The sequence below is a fragment of the Phocoena sinus genome, chromosome 11, assembly GCF_008692025.1.
Source record: "Phocoena sinus isolate mPhoSin1 chromosome 11, mPhoSin1.pri, whole genome shotgun sequence".
NCBI classification, from domain to species: domain Eukaryota; kingdom Metazoa; phylum Chordata; class Mammalia; order Artiodactyla; family Phocoenidae; genus Phocoena; species Phocoena sinus.
The window spans coordinates 65,999,939-66,020,026 of record NC_045773.1 but is presented as its reverse complement, the minus strand read 5'-3'; the positions used below and the strand labels follow the sequence as shown (position 1 = coordinate 66,020,026).

Below are 20,088 nucleotides of genomic sequence, written 5' to 3'. Positions count from 1 at the left end.
CTGATGTCTAGACCTATTTCCCAACAGCAGGATTTTTCATTTTTAGTGCTCAGTGCTGTTTGGCTGTGCCTGATATAACTGACAGGATGACAACAATAACTGCTGCCAACTACTGCTATATACCAAGTGCTTTATATAGGCTACTTCCAATCCTTAGAGCCACACAAGGAAGGTGTCACTAGCCCCATATTAGAAATAAGGAATAGGCTCACAGAGGTTAATTCATATGCCCCAGGATACACAGCTAGTAAGAAGATGGGATTTGAATTCAAGTCTGCCTCAAGCTCTTGACTCTATATAAACACCCTACTGCCCTAATACAGAGAAGCTTGGACCAGTCAGGAAAGGAAGGTACTGCTGGAAACAAAGTATTAGGTAGGAAGACAGAAAAGCAGAGAAAAGCATGTGCTGACCACACAGCCCAAAGCCACCATGTAACAGGACATGAGGAGCAAAAGCCAAGAGCAGGCCCCTCCCTGCCAAGTGAGCTGGCCTTCCATATCCCACCAAGACTAAACAACTGTCTGGTGATGGAGGCCCTGCATGTCCATGTCCACCTTGCCCACAGCATTGGCTCCTGATGCCCCTCTTCGCTTTGGAGAGGGAAGCCCCTCTCCAAACTGTCCCTCACAGGGACTCTGACCTTGTTTCTACACACCTGGGCCTGAGCCCTTTGTTCCTTTCTAGTCTGTCCTCATCCCCAGGGCCAGCTTAGGCACTGTCTACTCATGAAGCCTTCCCAACTCCCCCAGTTCCTATTCCCTGAATCTCTAGCAGTGCTGTCACCTGACACATAACCACAGACTGTCCAGCACTGGGGTATCTCTGCACCTCAGGACACCATCTAGTCTCCCCACTGGATGGTAAACTCTCAGATTTGGACCTGGGTCTGATTTACTGCTCCCCAGTGACCAGCTTGTGTTGGACATGCAGTAAGGACTCTTTAGTGACAAGCCCCTATTACTACCTCTGAGACCCCATCTCCTATGATCCCTTGGCTCACTCTGCTGTGGCCACATAGGTCCCCTCACTGTTCCTCAGACATGCAAGCATGTTTCCACCCCCATGGCCTGTGCACTTGCTAGTCCATCTTTTTGGAACGTCTTTTCCCCAGATACCCAAAGAGCTCACACCTTCAGCTCCTTCAGATCTTTACTCAGAAAGCCTCCCCTGGCCACCCTCTTTAATATCACCTCAGCATCCCCTCTCCCCCGCTTCCCTGCTGGACTTTTCTCCACAGCTTCTAATATGCGATACAATTTACTTATTTGCTTTTAGTCTACCTCCCCTACAAGAGAGGACACTTGTCTGTTTTATTTATTGATTTTTTTCCCCCTACACTTTAGTGCCTACAATAATGCCTGATATAAATATCTGATGAATAAATGAACTAAAATGAAAGTAGGAACCATTTTATCATATATAGCTTTATATGCTGCTCAGGGCCAAAGAGAGCCCCAGACACAAGCTGGCCCTCTCAAAACACTTGCTCAAAGCCTATTTCCCCAGGCCACTACTAATGTACCAGGCCCAACTGTGCGCTACGGAGCCCTCAGTGCTACTACTGGCATCCACAGGGGCCATTAGGGAGGCAGCTGACTGGGGAAGGTGCCGGCTGGCAAGGCAAAGCAGGAAAGCAGATGAGAAGTAGCAAGAGAAGTCACAGGCGAGGTCACCTGTCTCTTCCCCCTGCTGGGGGGACCTCTCCCCTTCGCTCTCACTACAGCTCCTGCTCCTTGGCCGCTTCCGGGAGTGCTGTTCATCCTCGATGCTGGTGGGAGACGCAGGAGAGCCCACTGCGCCATGGTCCTCACCGTTCTCCAGGGCCCTGTCTGGGCTCCTCTGTAGTTTAACCCCATTCTTGGCCTTCTTGAAGAGGACTGATGTGCGACGGCCCACGCCACTGAGTGGGGCGCCTGCGGGGGATGTATCGGGGGTCATGAGGGATAATCTATTAATGCCATTGTCACTGAGCAGGCGTTGCAAGGGCTCATTCCCTAGCTGCAGAGGTGATTTTTCCAAAAGCTCATCTTCTTCCACTTTTCTTGGCTTTGGGAATCGGCTTGGAGGTTTGCTATCATTGATGGGTTTCAGAGTGGGGGGATCCGGAGGGGATTCTTGCTCAGACAAGGAAGGCGCAGGCCCAGTAGGCTCCAGGGTTGGTGGGGGAGGCATTTTGGAGTCATCTGTTAGAGAAAAAGAGAACCTGCTTGAACATTTTAGAAAAAGTCTGCCCCTACAAGCCAGATAATGACACTGATAACTAAGAGCCAAGAGCATAGGCTATTAGAAGGTTTGAGACGCGTCTCAGGTCTAAGGTGAAGAGAAGGTAGGACTAAGTTGTGTCTACACTAGTAGTTCTAAACCCTGGCTATGTATTAGTTACTTAGTTTCTTAAAAATTCCAATGCTGAGGTCCCACCCCAGACAAAATGAAACCAAATAGCTAACGATGGATTTTTTTTTTTTAAAGCTTACCAGGTGAGTTTGATGAAGTCAGGGTTATAAACCACTGGCCTACACCCAAGAAAGCCCAAAGCCCCCTGCTTAATCAATAATTAAGTAAGTCTCAGCCTCACAGATTAGGGGTCTACAACTCTCTTTAGACCCAGGTGTTTTCCCATCTGTCAATGTATTTTGTTACATATCACAAGTAAAGCAAGAAGGACAAGCAGAAAGAAGCAGCTTACAGATATGAAAAAATGAGAGCAAGGAAGTTATATCAGTGGTTCCCGAACATGTCTATTCAACCTCCACCTTAAAAAATGACACTTTCGGGGCTTCCCTGGTGGCACAGTGGTTGAGAGTCCGCCTGCTGATGCAGGGGACATGGGTTCGTGCCCTGGTCCGGGAAGATCCCACATGCCGCGGAGCGGCTGGGCCCGTGAGCCATGGCCGCTGAGCCTGCGCGTCCAGAGCCTATGCTCCACAACAGGAGAGGCCACAGCAGTGAGAGGCCCGCGTACCACAAAAAAAAAAAAAAAAAAAAAAAAAAAAAAAAAAAAAAAGACACTCAAAACAGAGCTCAGATTTCCCTAATCTGAATTTCTGGGAGATGAAGCCTAGAAATTTTTTGAAACCTCTAGAAGCTGCTGCAGCCGGTCCACTGGGCATGACTCTGCACTGCCTTAGCCCAGGAGTGGGGATGGATACGAGTGGCATGCTGACTGCCACATGGGAAGCTGGGAAGGGTCACAATGGACACGAAGCCCTCTAATGATAAATCTGACCTCTCCGCCACATCCCCGCTCTCCCCCAACCTAAAATAAAATGGGCCATTCCCTGCAATTTGGCCCCTCTTCCCCTGGAGATAATTCCCAACCTTCTTGATTGTGTGGATGACAGGCCCTCCTGAGCTACAGGCTCAGATCCAAGGGCTGGTAAGAGGGAGACAATTCTATCCCCAAAGCGGAGAGGATGGAAAGCAACTCAGATAAGGCACCTGGATCTCTGAGAATCACTTCCCCCAGCTGTCTTTTGCAGTTCTGGGCTTTTCTGCTTGGGGTGGGCCTGTAGACTTGGCCAGCTGGGGTCAAAGCCATGAGCCCAGACCATCCTTAGGGTCTTTCTTTCTTTTCTGTTCCCCCACACCACAACCTAACCTGCTCTAAGAGCCTCTCTACATGATGGTATAAGTTGAACTAATATTTAACTGGTATGTGCAATATGGCCATACCAGGTGCAAAATATTGAAATACTTCTTTACAAGTTAGTAAACAGCTACTGGGCCCCAGCATCTGAAACTCCCTGAACCCACTCACAATCCAACAACTAAATATCTGCATCAGAGGCCCTCAGGAGCCCCCTCCAATATAACAGCGAACATCTACTCTGACGGATGAATTCTGGTCTCTACGTATTGTTAAATATTTTGAGTATCATCCCTGGGTATGCATGAAAGTGTGGCCCCTCCCAGGGCTTTTGCTTGCCCACGAGGGTCACACCGAGAGCTGGGGAAGGATGTTCCCACTACGGGATTTCAGCTTAACCCTCCATTATCCTGGCCCGCAGCCCCCGGCCTGCCTGTGACTGTCTCTCACCTCTGTCCCCATCGTCTTCTGGCTCCTCCTGCGGGGCCTGCTCCAGCACAGCCACATCCCCCCGGGGCCCTGCTGGCAGCTCCCCATTGGACACAGTCTTGTTTAGCGATGCCAGCTGCAGTGGTGGCGGCTGCGCCAGCTTCTGCCGAAGGGCATTGATCTCCCGGCGTAGCAGGCGGACACGGCGGGTCCGGGCCCCACTGGACCGCATGGCACTCACCAGGTCCAGTTTTTCCAGCAGCTCCTTCAGCTGCACCTCTGGGGACAAGTGGGCCCGGTTCTCTGGGATGAGGATGTTGTCCACTGCCAGGGAGAAGGGAGGACAGAAGAAGGGGCTGAAGGACCTGACCAGCCCAGGGCAAAGGGAAGGGCAGGGGCCAATTCCTTCGGATGCAAAATATTCTCCTGGAGTGCCTGGGCCAGTGGCTTCCAGCAGCGTCACTGTGGGGCCTTGGCCCTGGCAACACTGCTCCCAGGAGAGCAGCCACAGGGACAAGGTCAGAATCTGGGAAACACCTGCAGGAAGCAGTTCACAGTCACGATTATGGGCTCCGTGGAGCAGGCACGAGGCAGCTTGGCAATCCCCTGGCCTGAGTGACTGTTTGGCTGCTGCCATTGAGAAGCAGAGAGCAGGGGCAGGCAGAGTAGGGAATTACAGAGGCAATTCCATTTTTCTGATGCTCTACCTGCACTCTTCTGAATGAGCCAGACATACACCAGCACTGCACTCCTGCTGCCCATGCTCCAACGCCACACAGAGGGAGTCCAGGAAAGAAAGACCCTTGGTGAATCTTTAGCTTTTCAGACAGACAGCTAGTACCTTATTCCCCTTATCCTACTATTCAAGAAGTGCTCAGGGAATTAACTTTAACCCTCGGAACTATTCCAGCCACAAGCACATGTACCCCAGCCTGTGCCTATCCCCAGCTTTGCTCCTGGAGTCCACCCTGTAGCCCCAAGGCCCATCCTGATCCCTGGCTCTCTGGGCTCTATCCCTGCGCCTCCTCCTGGACCCTCTCCCTGCCCGTCCAGGCTTCTCACCGTCTTCCCAGGAGAAGCGGTAAAAGTCCTCCAATTTGGGTGACTCGGGCAGGTGGGTGCCCCTCTCGGGGTCATAGCCGATGTTCTCTGCCTGCCGCCGGGCGTGCCGCAGAATGGCCCCTCCCAGGTCCCGCAGGCGGACAGCTGCTCGGTGGAAAATTGTGTCTTTAGCATTATACTTCATGCAGTTGGTAACTATAAGGTTAAAGTCCTCCTCAAACTCCTCCAAGGTGCCGTACAGGTGGGACTCCAGCTTCCGCCTCATAGTAGAAAAATCCATTGGCTTGGATATGAATTCCAGGTAATCTGGAACCTAAACATATAAAACCTGTACAATTACAACAACCATTTACTAGCCAAACAGGCGCACCCTTCAGCGGCACTCTTGCCACCCCATTTTCTGGCTTGGCCATGCCAGGCTCACTCACAGCCCCAGGGCCCTGGCCCACCTTGGCCTGCTGAGCCCTCACCGTGGGCAAGTCTACTAGCCTTGCCAGACACCCCCAGGTTTTGTACACCCTGTGGCCCAACCCCTTCCTAGCCTACTCAGACCCTATTTCCATTTCAGGCAGGGCTCGCTGCTCAGGAAGTAGGGGGGGAACTTGCCTCACTCAGGTTGACAGGCTCGGCAAAGATGTGTGCGGGATCCTTCTCCTGCAGCAAGTCCAGTGTTGTCCTCAGCAGAACGTTGAACGGCATAAGCTCCAGCTCCATGGCGGCCTGCTGGACCTTGACCTGTGGGGGAGGTGGGGAGAAATCAGGACACCCCCCAAAGAGGCACTGAACTTTTGCTTGATAACTTGACTTTCGCCAGTTGTGTAAAACAAATTTTCACAAGATATTAAGCTGACCACTATTTGAGGAGTTATCACTGAACTTTTAGCCTAGAAATAATAATACCAACAGCTGCCACTTTGTGAACATTTCCTATGCATTCAGGCTATATCAAAACTTACAGTAGTAATAGTTAATACCTTTATAGTCCTTACTAAGTGTCAAGTAATGTTCAAAACAGGTACAAATGGGCTTCCCTGGTGGCGCAGTGGTTGAGAGTCTGCCTGCCGATGCAGGGGACGCGGGTTCGTGTCCCGGTCTGGGAAGATCCCACATGCCGCAGAGCGGCTGGGCCCGTGAGCCATGGCCGCTGAGCCTGCGCGTCCGGAGCCTGTGCTCCGCAGCGGGAGAGGCCACAACAGTGAGAGGCCCGCGTATCGCAAAAAAAAAAAAACAGGTACAAATGAGGTATTTTACAAAGAGGAAACTGAGGCACGGAAGGACTAAGTAAGTGACTGGCCCAAGGTCACACAGCTAATAAGGGACAGATTGGGATTCACAGTGTCTGCTTTTGACTACTATGCCACACTGCCTTTCTACTTATATTACCTCAGTTAATCATCACAATAACCTCGAAGGAGAAACTGTAATTATCTCCATTTTACAAATATGGAATCTGAGGTTTGAAAAGAGTATGATGAGGAGTTACTAACCCAAGGTCACCTGGCTAGAAAAGAACAGAGATGGGACTTATACCTAAGTATGACTTAGTCCAAGAGGCACACTGATGATATAAAATGTCCCTTGGGCCAGAATTCCCACCTAATTGGCCCTTGGACCACCTAGGTCAGCCTAGGGTGACCAGGGCCTCGAGGCTCACCCCCTTGGGTGGCAAGTAGCCTGACATATTTGCAGCAGTGTGCTATACAAATGTTATTTTCCACGTGTGCCCTAATGTAAAAAGGTTGGGAAGCCGTGTATTAGACTACAAGTTCCTGCCTCTTGGCTACATCAAAACAAATGCCTGCCTGCATCCCCTGCCTGCTTCCTTTTCCCTTACATTTCTCTGGAACAGAAATGGGAAGAGAAGCTCAGCTGTGGGGCCAGGCCTGGGACGGCACAGACAGTTTGAATCCATAGACAAGGCCCTGAGATGTCCTCCATGCCCACCTGTGCTAAGTATGGCAAGAGCTGCCCAGTCTCAGTGGTGGAAACTCGGGCTACAGGACCGTGAGAGAAGGGCTTGTGCTGGGGCTGAACAGTGAAGCAGAGTTCGGAGAAAGAGAGAAAGAACATCTTTAACCCAGGCCTCTGAAGCATGAGAGTAACAGCTGCTATTCCTGGACCAGAGAGAACAGTTTTGGCATTCAATTAATAGTTTTTGCTCACTGTCATGTGCAGAGTGCTGCCATAGACACTTCAGGGAGGCAGAGTATCAATAATGATGATGATGATAGCAGCTGACACTTCTATAGCCTTACTATGTGCCAGGCACTGTTCTAAGCTCTTTATATACACTAAGTCATCTAATCCTCACAACCTTATGAGATGGGTTCTATTATTATCCCCATTTTATAGTCAAGGAAACTCGAGGTATAAGGAGATTAAGCAACTTAATGTCATACAAGTAGTAAGTGGCAGAGCCAGGATATAAATGCAGGCTGTCTGAATAAAGATGCAGACGTAGAGAATGGACTTGAGGATGGGGGAGGGGGAAGGGTAAGCTGGGATGAAGTGAGAGAGTGGCATGTACTTCTATACACTACCAAATGGAAAATAGATAGCTAGTGGGAAGCAGCCGCATAGCACAGGGAGATCAGCTCGGTGCTTTTGACCACCTGGAGGAGTGGGATAGGGAGGGTGGGAGGGAGAAGCAAGAGGGAGGGGATATGGGGATATAGGTATACATATAGCTGATTCACTTCATCGTACAGCAGAAACTAACACAACATTGTAAAGCAATTATACTCCAATAAAGATGTTAAAAAACAAAACACACAAGCTGCCTGATGCCACAGCTCATATTCCTAATTCCTAGGCTATACTACCTACCTCAACATTCTCCATGCTCAGAGGCTTAGAATCTCTTTGAACAGAGGTTGGAAAATTTAAATGATTCAAGACTATAAGTGTTTAAAGGCCAAGTGAGAAACCCCAGAAGCTCCCAGGTCAAAGGTGATACCCATAAGAATGGCTTGAGAAGCTCTCCAAAACATAAGGCCAGGCTCCGCCCCCCCGCCAGATATCCTGAATGAGAAACTCCAGGGATGGGCCCAGGCATAGGATATTAAGCTTATGCCTGAGGCCACCAGGAGTTATACTCCCTAAGTTCGAAGCCATCAGCAGCACCACACCCAACGCAGAGTAGGCAGGCCTTGGAGCCCATAGTGCTGGGCAGGAAGGTAAGAAAGCTGACACCAGGCAGGGTCTCCTGGGTCTCTGAAGCCACACTGACAGTAGGAGAAAAAGATCTTGAACAAGAGCCCTGGGGGCTCCTCCTCACCTGCTCCCGCTTGAGCTTTTCTCTTTTCCGAATCAGCTCAATCAGCAGCCGTGCCCGCTCCAAGTCGTGCCGGAGCTTCTGCCAGTATTTCAGCTCTTCCTTCACTGCATTTGTCTTCTCGTCCTGCTCCCGCTGAAGGAGGGAAGGGAAAGGATAGAGGAGCTGTGGGCCTCCTTCCTGCCCAAAGTCCTCTCCCTGCTCAAGCCTCTGGGGCCTCAGCAGGTAAGAGCCCCATCCCCTTCCTGGACCCATGGTCCCAGAGAGCCCTTCCACCCCCTCTACAACCCTTCCTCCAGTGCTTCCCCAGACTTATAACAATGTTTCTTCACTATAGGACAATAACCATTGCTGGGGTGAGAGCTGGGACTGCTTCTCCCTACCCCCAGGGACACCAGAGAGCAGCTGTGCATCCTCAGGGCTGGAAAGAATTTCAGAAGGAAACTAATAGACACCTCAGGGTGGAAAGAATTTCACCCTAGAGCTTCGACTTGGCTAGAAAACAAAGCGAAGTTTTTACTACGAGCTTGTGCTTACTGACTTGAACATACTTTAAAACACCACCACCACCACCAAAAACGTGATTCCTGCCCTAAAAGTGGTTACAGTGTAGTTGAGGGAAGAAAGAGGCCTAGGGTTTGATACGCAAGGGCACAGCAGCATAAAGACAACAAAAACTGATTGGATAAACTGAATATAAAATGCTAAGAGGACATAAAATAGAGAAGATCTCAGTGGACTGGGGTTAGGTCAGGGATTCCTGGGGCGAGCAATCTTACTAGGGTTTCACATGTAATGATGCATGTGGATGAAGAAAGCAGTAAGAAAGGCCTCTTTTGGAACTGAAGGGACCACAAAGCAGAAGTATGAAGACAGAATTAGTGATTCTTTGCTTGTTGAGAAAAACGGGCTGGCCAGAGCAGAGAAACTGGAGAACCACAAAAGCCAAGGAAGACCCAGGATCCAGCTGGCAAGAAGCTTCAAATGGCAGGCAAAAAAGCCTGGACGTGGCCTGCCTGGCGAGGGGGAATTTATTCCGGAAAAGGAAATGACAGGATGGAAAATGGTTAAGTGTGTAAGACAGTACCAGCTGTAAAGCAAAGAAAGAATTAGAGGCTGGAGACCACCTAGAAAGTTACTGCTGAAATTAAGGGGGCATGGGTGAGCAGGGTAGCTGTGGAATGGAGATAAAGGACCATATACTGATAAATCCCCCAAAACAGATCAGGGGATGATTAACTGCAGCTCCTTATGGAGGAAAGAGCCAAAAGTAACTCCAAGGTGGGCAACACCTGAGGTCAGGAGGAAGAAGCTCCCATAACAGTAATGGGGAAATACATTTACGGAGATGAAGGAAGATAATGAATTCAGTTTCCAACATCTGAGTTCAGGAAATAACATCTACACGGACATCTATAGTTCGTCTGCCCCAGAGGGACTGAGGGCAGAAAAAAGGGAGGGGACAAGACAAGAAACCTGGAGCTACTGCTACACAGTTATTGACAACTATGAGAGTGGACAAGCTCTCCAAGCCAACAGGGAGGCAACAGAGCCCCTGGGAGTATTACCATTAAGGGGTAAGAATTAGGATCAGCACAGGGTACAGTCAGTGGGGTAGAGGGGGTGGGAAATGGTGTCACAGAGAAGCTGTAAGACAAAGTGATCGTGTTGTCAAATGCAGTCCAACAGTCTATAAGGTGAGAATCTGAGGAAAGACTTGCTGGGCTGGAAGGGGTCACTGATGTTCTAGAAGAAGCTACAGGGGAGCAAGCAGACCATTTCAAGGAGAGATTGGATATACACTTCCCCTTTAGGACTTCAGTTACAAAAGTAAAATCAGACAGAACAGAGGGCACCAGAGTCATGGGAAGGCTTGCCTTGTCTCTGGAGTAATGGTGTGGGAATATTTCAAGGCAGAAGTAATGGAACAAGTGAAGAGGCAGAGAGAACTAAATATGTTTTTTAAAAGTCTCTCAGGAGGACTCCAACATCTCGGAAAACACTAAACATGCAGTAACTCCAGTTGCTAATGTCTAAAAGATCACCCCAACTGGGCAGGCTGTGCGCTACAACCTAGATGGTTAGTGTATTTTTTATGGAACATTTTTAGGCAGATAGCAGTATGGTGTCTTAAGGAAAGTATGCCTTCCTAACTTATACAACATGGTCACCTGACTCTCACTCAGCCCACTTCTTCCTTTCTACCATATCTAAAGGGTTTTCCCCACGTAGAGGGAAAGCTGGGCTTGCTTTCCACTCTCCCCTAGAATTTGCTCCAAGCCAAGCCTCTCTCACCTAGAAGGGCTGCTGTCTGGTCTGAAGAGCTCTACAGTCCTGGGGGTCACTCCTCGGATGGACCACCTAGAGAGGTGATGGCTACAGGCAAAGGCCCCGCAGAGGGCTCAGGGAGAGTTGCCCCAACCATCTCTCCTTCGTCACTCTCCACCTCCCTCCACTGCCCTCAAATAACTACTTCACCTACCTGCTCAGCATTCCTTTGGGACTGCAGGTGGGAGTGCAGGCGCCGTATGAGGGGGACACCGTTCCGTGCCTGCCGCTTCAACAGCCAGTAGTTGTGAAGCCGCTGCATGAACTGGTTTTTCCTCTGAAAGGAGAGACCACTACAGATCTTGTTCAACCTTGAGTAGAGGCAGAGGGAAGTGAAAGACAGGGTCAGTGGGCAGCCCAGATTACAGCCTCCTATTCAGACCCCCTGGTTCATTTCTGAACCTTATAGAGAAAGACAGAATAAAGTAGCCAAAGCCTCACCTCAGAGAAAGCCTTGAAAAGGACAGCAAAGTTAAGCAGCTCAGATTCAGCATGGGATATTTCACTTGATTTTCCACCTCCTGCCTTGCAGTCCTGATCCTCCAAAAGAACCCTCCCCCAGGAATCCTGACCCTATAGTCCTGGACTCCTGAGACACAGGTCTGTGCCCCAACACCCCCACTCTTCTCTTGATAAAGGCAGCAAAAGAGAACAGGAACTTGCATAAGCTGTGGGCAAAGCGGTCACTATTTCCTGCCCCCTGTAGTTAAGGGTCCCACCAGACCAGGGAGTAGTCCACAGCCAAGCTGGAAGGAATATTAGTAGGAATATAGCAGGCTACTGCCTTCTGAACCCAAATACAACCCTTTGGAGTTGTCTGACCTCTGGTTTTTCATTAAAAATCTCAGTAGCCTAAAAACGTCTAATTTTGAACCAAATGAAAAAAAAAATGGATCTAAAGATGTAAGAGGATGGAGAATCTGAAAAGTCAGCTGGCTAGACAAAGAAAGATAAGTACTGTATGATAACGCTTATATGTGCAAACTAAAAAAGACAACAGGGGAATTGCCTGGCGGTCCAGTGGTTGGGACTCCGTGCTTTCACTGCAAGGGCCCAGGTTCAACCCCTGGTCAGGGAACTAAGATCCCACAAGCCGTGTGGCGTGGCCAAAATAAATAAACAAATAAAAAATACAACAAGCTAGTGAATAAAACATAAAAGAAGCAGACTCATAGATATAGAGAACAAACGAGTGGTTACCAGTGTGTGGCAGGGGGGTGGGGGGCAATACAGGGCTGGGGGAGTGGGAGGTACAAACTATTGGTTGTAAGATAGGCTCAAGGATATATTGTACAACACAGGGAATATAGCCAGTATTCTGTAATAACTGCAAATAGAAAGTAAGCTTTAAAAATTGTATGAAAATTTTAAAAAATTTTAAAAATTTAGCTGGCTAAACTGCGCCAAAAGAGAAGTCTGGAGGTCGGCGTTCAAGCCAATAACATGTGGCGGGGGAGGAGTGGGAAGGGAATTAATGAGCTCCCACAGTCTCTACCATAATGCCCAAACTTCAACGTGGGTCACATTATTCCCATGTTACAAAAGATGGAAAGGCAGCTTAGGAACATTGTCAAAGTCACTAATGCAGCTAAAAAGATGGTGAAGCTGGGCAGGATTTGAACTCATGATCTCTCTGCTACAACATCTGTGTTCCAAAATTGGTTAAGCAAGGCCTCAGTGCTCCTGTGGCGTTTCCTCTGCTTCTTCTCTTCCTCTTACTCCACTGAAAGGAAGACAATTGTGGCTAAACAAGAAGGTGGAATCTAAGAAGGATGTTCATGTTGGGCTAGACATTGCTCACCCAGGCCTTGTGCCTTTCCACGGTCAGACATTCCTGCCCCAAAGCCAAGCTTACAAAATCAAGGCCTAGGCCTTTCCCCAAAGGACAGATCCCCCACCAACACCCATGCCAAGCACACCTGCCCAGATGCAGGCAGCCCCCTCCCTCTACAACCTCTTGGCCATGGAGGGTCCCAACGGCATTTGTGCAGGTGGGGAAAAGAATAATAATAAAATAGCAGTAGCAGCAGCAGCCATCATTTATTGAGCACTTACTATTTGCCAGGCACTGTGCTTTACTTGTATTATCTCATCTATTTCTCCCAACAACCCTATAAGGTAGTTTCACTTACAAATAAATAAACTAAGGCTGAAAGAAGTTAAGTGACTTGCCAAAGATCACACAGGTAGTTAGTGACAGAAGCAAGATTCAAACACAGGTCTGTCTGGTTCTTAGCCAGCATGCTGTGCTGGCCCCTGCAAGAGACCACCTACAAGAGCAGACCTGACAACCAAAAAGTCTAGCCCCAGGGCATAACCACCCTACAGATGGAGACTAAGCATGGACCTCACCTAAGGGAGGAGGTGAGCCTAGAACAGCTCTGTGACTAGAAGGCCCGTTTCCAGTTGACTGAATCTAACTCCAGCCATGGCTCACAAGAGCCTCTCCCTCTGGATCTTGTCAGCTCTTGTGTCTTCCTTCCAGACCAACAAGTCTGGTTGCCTATTTCCCTCATACAACTCACTCCCCACTGCCCTCCAGTACTCCTTTCTCCCTATCCCTTACACCAAGAGAGACAGACAGCAGGAACAGAACCTAGAGGCATCACAAGCCCCAGCTTGTCCAGGGTCTGTCGCTTTACCCCTGGTTCCTTCCAGCCCTTAGAACAGGACTTGGCATATAGTAAGTGCTCAATAAACATCTCATTGAATGAATAATGGAGTGAACAACTTTACCTCCCGTGGCCGCAGTTTCTTCATCTGGGGGTGTGGGAGAAGGTGCAAGGACTATGTTAGATGAATAATCTCCAAGATTCCTTCCTGCTCTAACACTGTAGTCATTTTAGTGAACATCACCAATGAGATGGGCCTCCGCTGGAAAATCTTCCCTGTCTCTTGCTTGTCTGCCAAGCTCCCATCCCTCCAACAGTGCCAGCTATCTCTCTGATGGTTTAAAACAGGCACAATGGTTTCTCTACAGACTCGGTGGGGGCCAAGGCGGCTTAGTTACACAGCAGAGCTGAGTGATCTTCTTTCCTCTAAATCTAAAAGCTTCTCAGGAGGAGACATAGCATGTCTTCCCCACATGACCACCCCCTTACACAAAGTCCCCATCATTCCCAGGACAGAGCTTTCTGGACAGCAGGTACCTATACTGACCCCTTGAAACAGTGGTTCTCAATTGGAAGTAGTTCTAGCCCCATAAGGTTACTAGAAACATAAGTAGGGAGCATCTGAGGTTGTCACAAAGACCAGGCAATGAGGGAGGGGATGCAAATGGCACTTACAGACAAAGACTAGGGATGCTAAACATCGAGAAATGTACAGGACAGCCCTAATAATGAATTACCTCCTGTCCAAAATGCCACCTGTGCCCTGTTGAAAAATATTACCTTAGACATCCTGTCACCTGGGTTTCTAAGCAACTTAAGTGTCTGTCTCACCTTGAATCAAAGGAAATACATTGCTTTGAAGGGCACAATCAAAACCACAAACCAGTCCAGGTGAGCCCAGGGTCTACAGGAGAAGTCTAAATTTGAGAGCACAGAAGAGAAGAGGTATTCACCAACCTTGGGGAAAGAAGCCTGGCTCAGAAGCCTGGCTCAGGGCCAACACCAGCCCGAGAAGAAATCATGAGTCCCTAGGGAGCCCTCCTGGGCAGGCTCACCTGTAAGAGGGTATCTGTGGGACAGTGACCATGGGGACAGTGGAGGGTGTGTCTCGGCCCACTTCCTCTGGCTCCTTCTTGATCCTTTGCTTCAAAGTCATCTTGTTCTTCTTGGACACTCCCTTGAGGGGGCCACCTACCCCACCTTGGCCTTCATCTTCCTCCTCCTCTTCTACCTCTTCCTTCTCTTCTTCCTCCCCACAGCCTTCCTTCAGCCCTTCTTCATCCCCAACCTCACTGAGACTTCCTGGGGAGTCGCCCTTCCTCCTAGCAGTGGCGGCACCTGGCGGCGAGTGGGCCTCACAGTAGGCGGTCTTGCGCACTGTGAAGATGGTGCCATTGAGGCTGGTCTCACGCATAGGCTCAATCTTCATGAAGAGCCCAGCCCGCTGTGCACACGTCACATGGAAGGCCGTGTAGCAGTTCACCTTATGGCACTGGATGGCTGCACCCAGCCCCTTCTGCTTGCAGATATAGCAGGTTAGTTTCCAGCGGGCAGGTGGGATGTTGTCGATGCCCTCAATAGGCTCCAGGAACACGGTGTTAGCAAAGCAGACTTCAGGGATCCAGATGGCACACACCACGTGGGCCCAGTGCCCATCACTGGTCTGTTTGAAGGCGCCACCCTTGTTGGGGCAGAGGACGCAATCCACAGGCCGGGAGGGAGACTGTAGACAGCAGCGGCATAGCCACTGGCCCTCGGGGATGTAAGGGACGCCATAGCACTCCTGGTGTACGGCCAGGTTGCAGATGTCACAGAAGAGAATGACGTTGCTGTTGTGGCATTCGTCATCCAGGCATACACAGCAGAAAGCATCTTCGTCAATGAGTGACTGTTGGGCCCCACTGCTTCGACTCTCCAAGTACGACTCCTTCTCAAGCCGGTCCACCAGCAGCTCAAAGGTATCTGCCGACACCAAACTGTGCCCATCTACTCGCCGCTTCTCATTTACCATGTCCAGCCAGGCAAGGTCCTCCTCATCCATGTCGTACTCTACTTCTGCATCCAGGTCTTCAGGTGGCTTCTCAATGTAGCGGTAGTAGGCAGCAGGCAGCGGGGGTGCTTCTGGTTGACTGCCTGAGTCCACCATGCGGAAGCTGGGTTGTGGGAGGTGGAAGGAAGTGCCGGATGCATGCTTGGAGCAGGACTCCTTCTTCTTGCCCTTGGATGAGGGTTTTTTGGACTTGACAGGGAACTGAGGCTGCTCACTGTTTTCCTTGTTACTATTGCATTCGGTGATATCCTGGGCAGTCAACTCATCCTCTGTGATGATCTTGAGTGGGTCATAGATGCTAATACGATGCAGACGTCCATCAATGTCCACCTCGACGATCCGTTGGGCCTGGGCATATGTCAGGGTCTCCCGAGTGGGTGAGCACTTCAGACTATAGGGGGATGGGGAGCGCCGGCCCTCGGCATTCTGCCGTGACTTCCGGCGAGGCTTCCTCATGGCACCCGGGAACCAACGAGACAGGCCTAAAGAGGAGGCCAGGAGACTGTGAGCCAGACGTTCAGGCATGCATGCATTCATTTACCCTTCCATCTGATCAAGTGGCCACTGAGCAAACTGGCTATTCCCTCTGTCTGAACATCCTGCCCCTCAGGTATCCACATGGCTTGCTCTTTCACCTCCTCCAAGTCTTTCCATAAACAGTGTTTCTCAGTGAGACCTTTGACCATTCTATCCAAAATTGCAAATCCCTTTCCCCCACCAGCAATCTTTCATCCTGCTTTATATTTCACTATAACACTCACCAATTTTTTACTGTGCTATGTAATTTATATATTTATCATGTATATTTGTTTCCTTCCTCTAGAATGTAAGGCCCATGAGGGGAGGGATTTTTGCCTGTCCTGTTCACTGCTGTATCTCCAGCACCTGGAACGGTGCCTGACTCCTAAATAAGCATTCTATAAGTGTTAGCTGAATGAAATGAGAAATCAAACACTCATGATCCCTGCCCTCAAGGAGCGCTGTCTGATTGAAGGGACAGAAAAGTAAACACAACAGATCACTACAGATCAATGCAACATGGGGAGAGAGCTAATGTTCTAATGAGGTATATAAGGCTGTGGGACAGCTAACTATGGAAAAGGGGGTGGTGGTTAAGGCTTAGGAAAGGAGTAAACAAGAACAGCATCCACTTACAAGCTCTACACATGACCTGTGACCCCATGGGGGATCAAAAATCCACAGGTCTAGAGCCCTCTCCCAACCCATCTTACCATGATCCATGATCAGAAACACAATCCCCGACCATGCCCAGGGGTGAAGGGGTAAGGCACCTGAAATGTCTATTGCATGTGGTCTAAGGACTTCAAACTACAATGTGCAGGGTATTCTCTGCAAAAGGCAGCATTCAGGATGCATTGGCTAGAACATCTCTAAGCAGAGACCCTCGAAGCTCTGGGTGTGGCCCCAAGTGGCCTATTTGGGACCCTCACTGGACCTAAAGCCAAGGTAACTGGGGCAATATCTGGGGTAAACTCTCAATGCATCTGTTACTTCAAAAGCCCCTCTCTCCCAAAATACATCCAGTCCACCCTTGTGCAACAAAGAGAAAACTCTAAATTTTTCCCATTGTTCACTGGGATGGAGGGAATTATGACAAGCTCACAAGGAGCTGTGGTCACAGTTACTGAGGCCATCAATACTAAGAAAGACCTTTGGAGATATGGTGCCCTGAGGTGCGGGCAGAGACTTGGAAGGGTATGAACAGGGAGACGATTTCAAGGAGAAAAACAGAATTTGTCACCTTGCTTGCAGGATCTGCCATCTTTATAAAGTGGAGATGGTGATGATAATGTAGCACACTTTCACAAACTACAAAGTCCTTTTACTTTTAATATTTTTCACAACTACCTTGGAAGGGAGAATAGATATCCTCATCTCCATTTTACAGATGAAGAGACAGAAGCTCAGAAAGGTGTCACTCCCCCTAAAGCTGGTAAGTGACAGAGCTACAATTCAAACCCAGATCTTCTGATCTGCTCAAGCCATCTCACTAGGACATAAGAACACCACAGAGATGCCATGGTCTGGTACAAAAAGAGGCTCTGAGGCAATCCAGGTACTAATCTTGGCCCTGTGTGACCCGGAGAAAGTCACTGAAACGTTCTGTGCCCGCACACTCCATCAGTAAAATGAAATTAATAAAATTTATTTCTTAAGGGTTGCTATTTGGTAATAAGATATTCTTAACATCCTTATTTTAAAAGCCTTCCAATCCCAAAGTCTGACTGAAAGAAACAAACAAAAAACAACTTGTGTGAGGCACAGTGCCAGGCAGGCACAAACCCTATTTGGAACCAAAGGAAAGAGAATCATTCGCAGAAGTTCTGTCCAGGTTCCAGAGACCCTTGGCCACTACATGCCTGACAAATGCCAACTCCCTGGGGGCGGCCCGGGCCAACAGACCTGCTTTATTATCCCCACCCTGTCAAGGGCATGCAGACCCTTGCAGAGGTGTGAAAATCTATCTCAACAGTAACTTGAAATGCTTCAGAAAGGGGATGTAGCTCCTCCTTTGTCAAAGCCAGGATGTATTCCTCCTCCCTACCCGCTACCTCCTAGAGTATCTCTCAATCAAGCAGCAAGTATCTACAGAGGCCTCTGCTGTCCTACCCAAGCCTCTAGACACTGGGGGGCCAACTCCAGAGGGGGAAGGGCTGCTGCTGAGGAAAAACGAAATGAGTTTCGCCCTCAAGGAGCTTACAGTCTAGTTTTTTGGCGGGAGTTTCTCATCCCACACAGCCCTTCCCACATACACAGCTCCAAATACCTCCAACACCCCCAGAAGTCTACCCGGCATCCCCTGAGCCCCCACTCGCCCACCCCACCCAGGTCCGCGAAGAATAAGGAGTTTCTGCAATTAAACTGTTCCCCCTACACCCCACACGAGATACTCATGAGACAAATAAGGACCCCAGCCAAGACTCCCGCCCCTTTAAAGGGGCACCTCTTCCAGAAGAATCCTGACCCTTCGGAGAGGAAAGGAGGGAAATAACATCTCCTCACCAGAGGGGAGGGAGCGAGCGTGCCTGAGACAGACGCGGAGTCCGACCCTCAGACAGAGAAAGCTAGCGCCTGCGAACAAGCGGGTCACAGAGGCAAGCGCCCATTGGCCGCCTCACCTGCCCGTCTGGAGGAACCGGGGGCCAAGGGACGCTCAGGGGGTGGAACTCTCCTCTGACCTGACCAATTGGAGAGCGTGGCGGGGGCGGGGCTCGGCGGCTCGGCTTCCAGGGCCAGGGGAGGAACAAGATGGCGGCTGCGGGAGGGGGTCCTCGCTTTTCAGCTCCCCCCCCTCACCCGCCTTTTCCTTCTCCGCTGCCACCCTGGCTCCAGGAAAGACCTTTCGCGCCGCCCCCGCCCCGCTCGGGAGGCCCCTCGCTTCCCTCCCCCATCCCGCGCAGTCCCTGGTCCCCGTAGGCCCCGCTGCTCCCGCCCCCGTTCCGTCCGGCCCCGCTGCCGCCCCCATTACCTCAGCAGCCGGCCCGTCCCCACCGTTCGGGGCTCCTGGGCGCGGGCGGGCCGGCCGCCTAGCAGGTCGGCGCGGCCCGGGGAGCGGAGCGCGGCCTCCTCCCGCGCTGACCTCCGTGGCCACCGCCGTGCCCCCTCCCGGCCCGCGCTGGGGCCCCGGCCCGGCCGCCGCCGCTCCCGGGGGAGGAGGGGGAATGGAACCGCCGCTGCCGCCGCCGCTGCCGCCACGGAGCCCGGCCGAGGGGAGGGAGGGATCAGCCCCCAGGCAGGATCCGCCCCTCCGGCCTCCCCCCCTCCCCCCGCCACCTCCACCCCTTCCCTCGCTCCCTCTCTGGCTCCGCGGGCTCTCCCGCTGAACAGGAGCGAGAGCGCGAAAGAGGGGAAACAAGAAAAAAATCCCCCCGCCCGTGCCCGGCGCGGCGGCGGCCGGGGCGGCGCGGAGAGGAGCGCGGAGCCGCTGCCGCCACAGGGCACCGTCCCCTGCTCGGCCTCACGGTGGCGGTGCGGACACGGCAGGGGCGCGGAGCAAAGGCGGGATCTGCACCCGCCGCGGCCCCGGCTCACGCCGACCTGGCTCGCCACGGGGAGAGTCCGACTAGAAAGCTGGGGGGCGTTCGGGTCCAGCTGGGAAAGACGGGGTCCCTAACTCCTTAGAGTGGTTATTCATCCTCTCCCCCAGCCCTGCGGGGGAGGTGGCTAAGGTTTGGAGCAACAACCCCCCTCCCTGAGCTAGAGGGTCCCTCCAAAGGCTAAGTCAAGAGCAGTCATTGAAGACAAAACCGTTCTGTAGTTTCTTGGGGTGCAGGTGCCTGCAGTACTCCCAGAAAGTCGCCCCCTTCCCCCCGTGCTCCAGTCCGGAGGACAAAGGTCTATCGATGTCCATACCCTTCCCCAGTGAGGACAGCCGGGGAAGACCTGCCTCTGTTGTATAAAGGTGAGCCTCGTTCCCCACGAGACATCTTTCTAAAGAAACAGACTTGACTTTTCGTTGTGTGCCATCCTCTCCCTTCTGTGTTTAAAAAGAGTAAACATAAAAGAGTAAACATAAAAGTTTGACGGTCTACGTAAGGACGTCTGGTAACTTGCTTGTCACCATAGACATGGGAAACACTGTCTCCTTAAACCTTATTTGGCTAGGAGTCGGTTAATTTAATGCAAAAGCCGCTTTATAATAGATGTTTGACAAATGGCAACTTCAGACTTTAAGAAATAATCAGCCTGGCTTTTGCTTTGGTAAATGAATTTAAGAAGAGAA

General features: G+C 50.7%; 1 protein-coding gene across 2 annotated transcripts in view; it reads right to left on the bottom strand.

Moving 5' to 3' along the window:
• The window catches only part of BRPF3 (bromodomain and PHD finger containing 3), a 105,554-nt gene extending 86,582 nt beyond the window's left edge, over positions 1 to 18,972 (bottom strand). For both annotated transcript variants that reach the window (XM_032648271.1, XM_032648272.1), the window contains exons 1-8: positions 18,835 to 18,972; positions 14,350 to 15,826; positions 10,837 to 10,993; positions 8,358 to 8,489; positions 5,687 to 5,815; positions 5,081 to 5,393; positions 4,040 to 4,342; positions 1,677 to 2,186 (exon numbers count right to left, since the gene is read on the bottom strand). In XM_032648271.1, coding sequence (XP_032504162.1) covers positions 1,677 to 2,186; positions 4,040 to 4,342; positions 5,081 to 5,393; positions 5,687 to 5,815; positions 8,358 to 8,489; positions 10,837 to 10,993; positions 14,350 to 15,800 — 2,995 coding nt within the window. In that variant the 5' untranslated portion in view covers positions 15,801 to 15,826; positions 18,835 to 18,972. The remainder of the gene's footprint in view (positions 1 to 1,676; positions 2,187 to 4,039; positions 4,343 to 5,080; positions 5,394 to 5,686; positions 5,816 to 8,357; positions 8,490 to 10,836; positions 10,994 to 14,349; positions 15,827 to 18,834) is intronic.
• Between the last annotated feature and the right edge of the window lie 1,116 nt (positions 18,973 to 20,088).